The sequence below is a fragment of the Limulus polyphemus genome, unplaced genomic scaffold (genome assembly GCF_000517525.1).
Source record: "Limulus polyphemus unplaced genomic scaffold, Limulus_polyphemus-2.1.2 Scaffold625, whole genome shotgun sequence".
NCBI lineage: Eukaryota > Metazoa > Arthropoda > Merostomata > Xiphosura > Limulidae > Limulus > Limulus polyphemus.
This window is the reverse complement of record NW_013666235.1, coordinates 94398-98507: the sequence shown is the minus strand read 5'-3', so window position 1 is coordinate 98507 and position 4110 is coordinate 94398. Positions and strand designations below refer to the sequence as shown.

The 4110-nt window shown below is 34.8% G+C and overlaps 1 protein-coding gene across 1 annotated transcript in view; it reads right to left on the bottom strand.

Moving 5' to 3' along the window:
- Positions 1 to 4110, bottom strand: part of LOC106459544 — a 20555-nt gene that overhangs the window by 4114 nt on the left and 12331 nt on the right. Inside the window, exons 12-14 of the mRNA XM_022386055.1 lie at positions 2377 to 2920; positions 1330 to 1704; positions 67 to 221 (exon numbers count right to left, since the gene is read on the bottom strand). Coding sequence (XP_022241763.1) covers positions 67 to 221; positions 1330 to 1704; positions 2377 to 2920 — 1074 coding nt within the window. The remainder of the gene's footprint in view (positions 1 to 66; positions 222 to 1329; positions 1705 to 2376; positions 2921 to 4110) is intronic.

The following is a 4110-nucleotide window of genomic DNA, read 5'->3' as shown; positions in this document are numbered from 1 at the left end:
AGATAGCCCTCTTGTAGCTTTGCGCGAAATTCAAAAACAAACAAACATAACAACCCCATCTCTTACCTTGAGAGAGAAATGACTGTTACCGTTGTACAACGAGAACGCTAAAGATCCTACTTCGAATTCTTTGCTGAAAAATCGACCTTGCCCTGCTAGCTTTACGAACATTTTGTAGTCAGGTAAACTTTTGTCTTCGTCTTTCATTCCTCCAAAGAACGCTGGAATCCAACACAGATAATTTTAATCAAATACAGCATGTACAAAACTACAGACACTTGAGGCAGCCATATTAGCTTATTATCTAAAAATTGTATGAATAAAATTATAATAACTATATATATATATATTATCATAAAGATAAAGCTTTCCTATGTTCTTTTAAAAAAATCTGAATAGAAATTTGAAATTCTTGAGATATCGTGAATCTCAGTTGTACAATCGTGCCCGAATTCGCTCTAGTTCCCAAATTATGAGGGAGTAAAACTCATACTTCAATCCAAAATCTCATACAAAATACTGTTGTGACTACACATGTTGCGCCATACAAAATCTAGTTTCTCGGCTCCATAAAGCCGTTTTCTCTACGGTTTTAGTGAGTTCTGTCGATATAGATGTCAGAGGAAAGCTCAACGAAACTTAATTGACGCTGTAAGTTAACAGATCGAGCCCATTATCGAAATCACTTTTTCTTTTCTTTTGTTTTAATTTGAAAACCGTGACAAACCTCTTTAGCCCGCCTAATCTCCCGAATTCAGTTTCATTCACTAGCAAACTGGGTGTTAAATATAAATCCCACAGCATCTATATGCTCATATATTTTTCAATCATATTTTGTTATGCCATGGACGATTTGTCTTAAACATAAGTTGAAAAAAGAAGAATCTTGACACACTAGGTAAAATTCAGTACGTTTATCAAGTGCCTTATTTCTTTTCGTTTTATAAACCGCACAGATTATTAGAATTTACTGCACATTTTATGATGTATAGACAACAGCATTAAAATATTATTAATGATGTAAAATATTATCTACTTTAATGAGCCGGCGAGCCTAGTGATTAGCATGCTCGGTCTCTGAATGGATTCATGGTTCGCAGCCCGTTGTTACAAAAATGCCTGCACAGTTTGGCGCCTTGGGTTGTGCTGCAAGAGTAACAGTCAAATCCTAGTATTCGATCAGACGAGAGTAGCCCAAAAGTAAAATGGGTGTTGTTGTTTAGTTGCCTTCCATTAAAGCCATCAGTTGAACATTAAGAACATTATTCCCTTGTGTAGCTCTGCGCGAAAATTGTTAACAAACATCTAATTTAGACGCTGTGTCCTCACCTGCATAAAATCGTCCGTTCACTTTACTTGGTCCCACCTGCTTGTAGGCAAGACAGTGTCCCTTTCTTCTGTACCTGATCAAGTCCTCCATGAACTCGTAGTCGTTCTGGATTATCTCATAACGATTACCCGGAGTCCATCTTTCACAATTCTTAGATGTCCATGACCTCTTTTGTCTTCTTCCAGAGTCCTTCTTCTTTGGAAACTTGAACTTCCGTTGAGCAAGACGGACGACTTGACTAGCTTTAGGAGACTGTTTCAGGCTCATCCATTCGTATACTTCTTTGGTGTATTCTGTAAGGCTGTTAGACGCCATTAGATGATCTGCCAAGTACCTGTCGAATTCGCTAAAACTCTGTTTCAATGAAGACAGGCCTGAAACATGGATATTGAGATATAACTACAATATTATCTACACTTAGTAGCATGTAGGAAGATTTTTGCTAAAAGACTTGTCTCTTTCATTGATGCTAAACTCTGTCATTATCTCCATAATAGCAAAGTGAAACATAACAGTTCCATTTTGATTAGCACAACAATTTGAAGCTTTAAAGGTCGAAATAAACAAGAAATAAAAGTTAGATAAATTCTTCAATTCTACTTGAGATCGAAATTTTTTACTTCGAGCTCAAATTATTTCCTAATATTCACAGGTAGAGATTAGTTTGAACGTTACGAACATAAAAATTAAACCCATCGTTAGCTATATACAGATATAGAAGTTGGAGTACGTCCGAACAAGCTTGGAAGGCTTCTATCCTAAAATATATATGTTATTCTATATTTTTTATAAATCATTTTTCTCCCCCTCAAAAAAACTTTATGTTTTCATGTTTTTATCTCAACCATAAATGGTGAAAACTAACTCGTTTTTATCATGGAAGCGATGTTTTATTTAGATGGCACTGGCTTCAATAATGTTTAATACACGCTAGAAAGTCAGTTTTATACCATTTCAAGGATTCATACATCACTAAAGATGCTTGTAAGTTTGAAAGAAAAAAAAAATTGCAAAGCAACAGCTAAAACCCAATTAAACTTTCTTACCTCTACTATCACTCAATGGTAAAGTTTTCATTTGTTTATTATATACCCTCAGAATAATTTTCTTTTCTTCATCTTTTGAATTTTTAAACGTGTGAAGAAGCCACTGCTGAACCTGATTTTCATGGAAAACGTGACGTAAGACATGAGCGGTCATAAAAGAGATTAATGGCTGTCCAGCACATTTCTCAGTAAAAGACAAGATGTCATTAATCATTGCAGAATGACCTAGGTATCCCAAGGATCTAAATACGGTAGCTAAATCTTGAGTGATGTGGCATTCTTTCCCAAACTTCTCTAATTGAGAAAGTAGAACCTTTAAGAAAGCTGACACCAAATGAGTTTCATCCGACTTAGAGACGACAGTTCCTAAAGTCTCCAACAGAGGGGGCGCTAAGTCAGGTTGATTATTCTCCACTTCTTTGTAATGTGCCAAGAGCTTCTTAATAAAATTACCAGAGGGTGTTTTTATAAATCCCAATAAAGTTACAATTTGTTGATAGCTGTCCTCATCTGTTTTTGTTTTCACCAGCTTGTCAAAAATTACCTGAGAATGAAGCATATTGAATCATTTCAGTTGTATTAGTAACACCACCCTCTAGATATTAGCACACTTATAATTGAAATTTTTTTAAAAGTAAAAAATATAATGCTGTTGAAACAAATCACTTACAGAAAATCACAATAAACGGATTTCGTGAATAAAAATACATTTCAAATGTCCTCGTGTATGGCCAAATCAGGTCAAAGAAAGTGACTTGAAGCTTTTACGAAAACATTTATAGAGAATCGAGTTCAATTAAAAATTGTGAAAATTGCAGCTCAATTAATTTGAATGATAAACAAAACGAAAATATATGTATAAGGATCTGTTAGGTAAAAATCGGGTACTGAGAAATGCCGTTGTTAGCGTTTAATATTCATGACCACTAGAACAAACCAAAGCTTTTTTTTAAAAAAAAAATAGTAACTTCGTTACTTGCACATAATACTATTTTCATTTCATCGTTGTATTGTTTTGGTTTAATCATATGTAGCATAGCTTATGAAAATACTGCTGATGTGTTTGTTTTTAAGTCATAGATGGACAGCGTGTTCTATTTACTGTGCCCACCATTGGGATCCATCTCACATTTTAGTGATATTCAGTCCTCACGTTTAACAGCTGAGTCATTGGACAGATAAAGTTGCTATTATGTGAAATGCGAAGAGATGTACTTATTGGTTTTCTACATAGATGACACTACACGTTAGCGTGTCTGTTGTACCCCAGTCGGCCTTATTCAGCTCTGGTATTCATTAAGCAAAAGGCCTCGTCCGCATTGGATATAGCACTAAAGTATGGTTGACTTACGTTCTACGTTTTGGTATTCATTAAGCAAAAGGCCTCGTACGCATTGGATATAGCACTAAAGTATGGTTGACTTACTTTCTACGTTTTTCTTTTCACTTATATCTCTTAAAATAATAAATAAATAAAAAATTAAAATCAGTGTTAGAAATTATTAGAAAGTACAATATATGTTAGTCAAAATATGCTAGAATTGGCGGTGAAAGAATTAGGTGTATTTTTTATATATCCAGTAAATAATTCTTTAAATAATTTTAGAATGTAGAAAAATCTTTATAACTTGAGTTTTTCAATGTATGATGGCCCGGTATGGCCAGGTTGTGAGGGCGCTCGACTCGCAGTCTGCGGGTTCGAATCCCCGTCACACCAAACATGCTCGCCCTTTC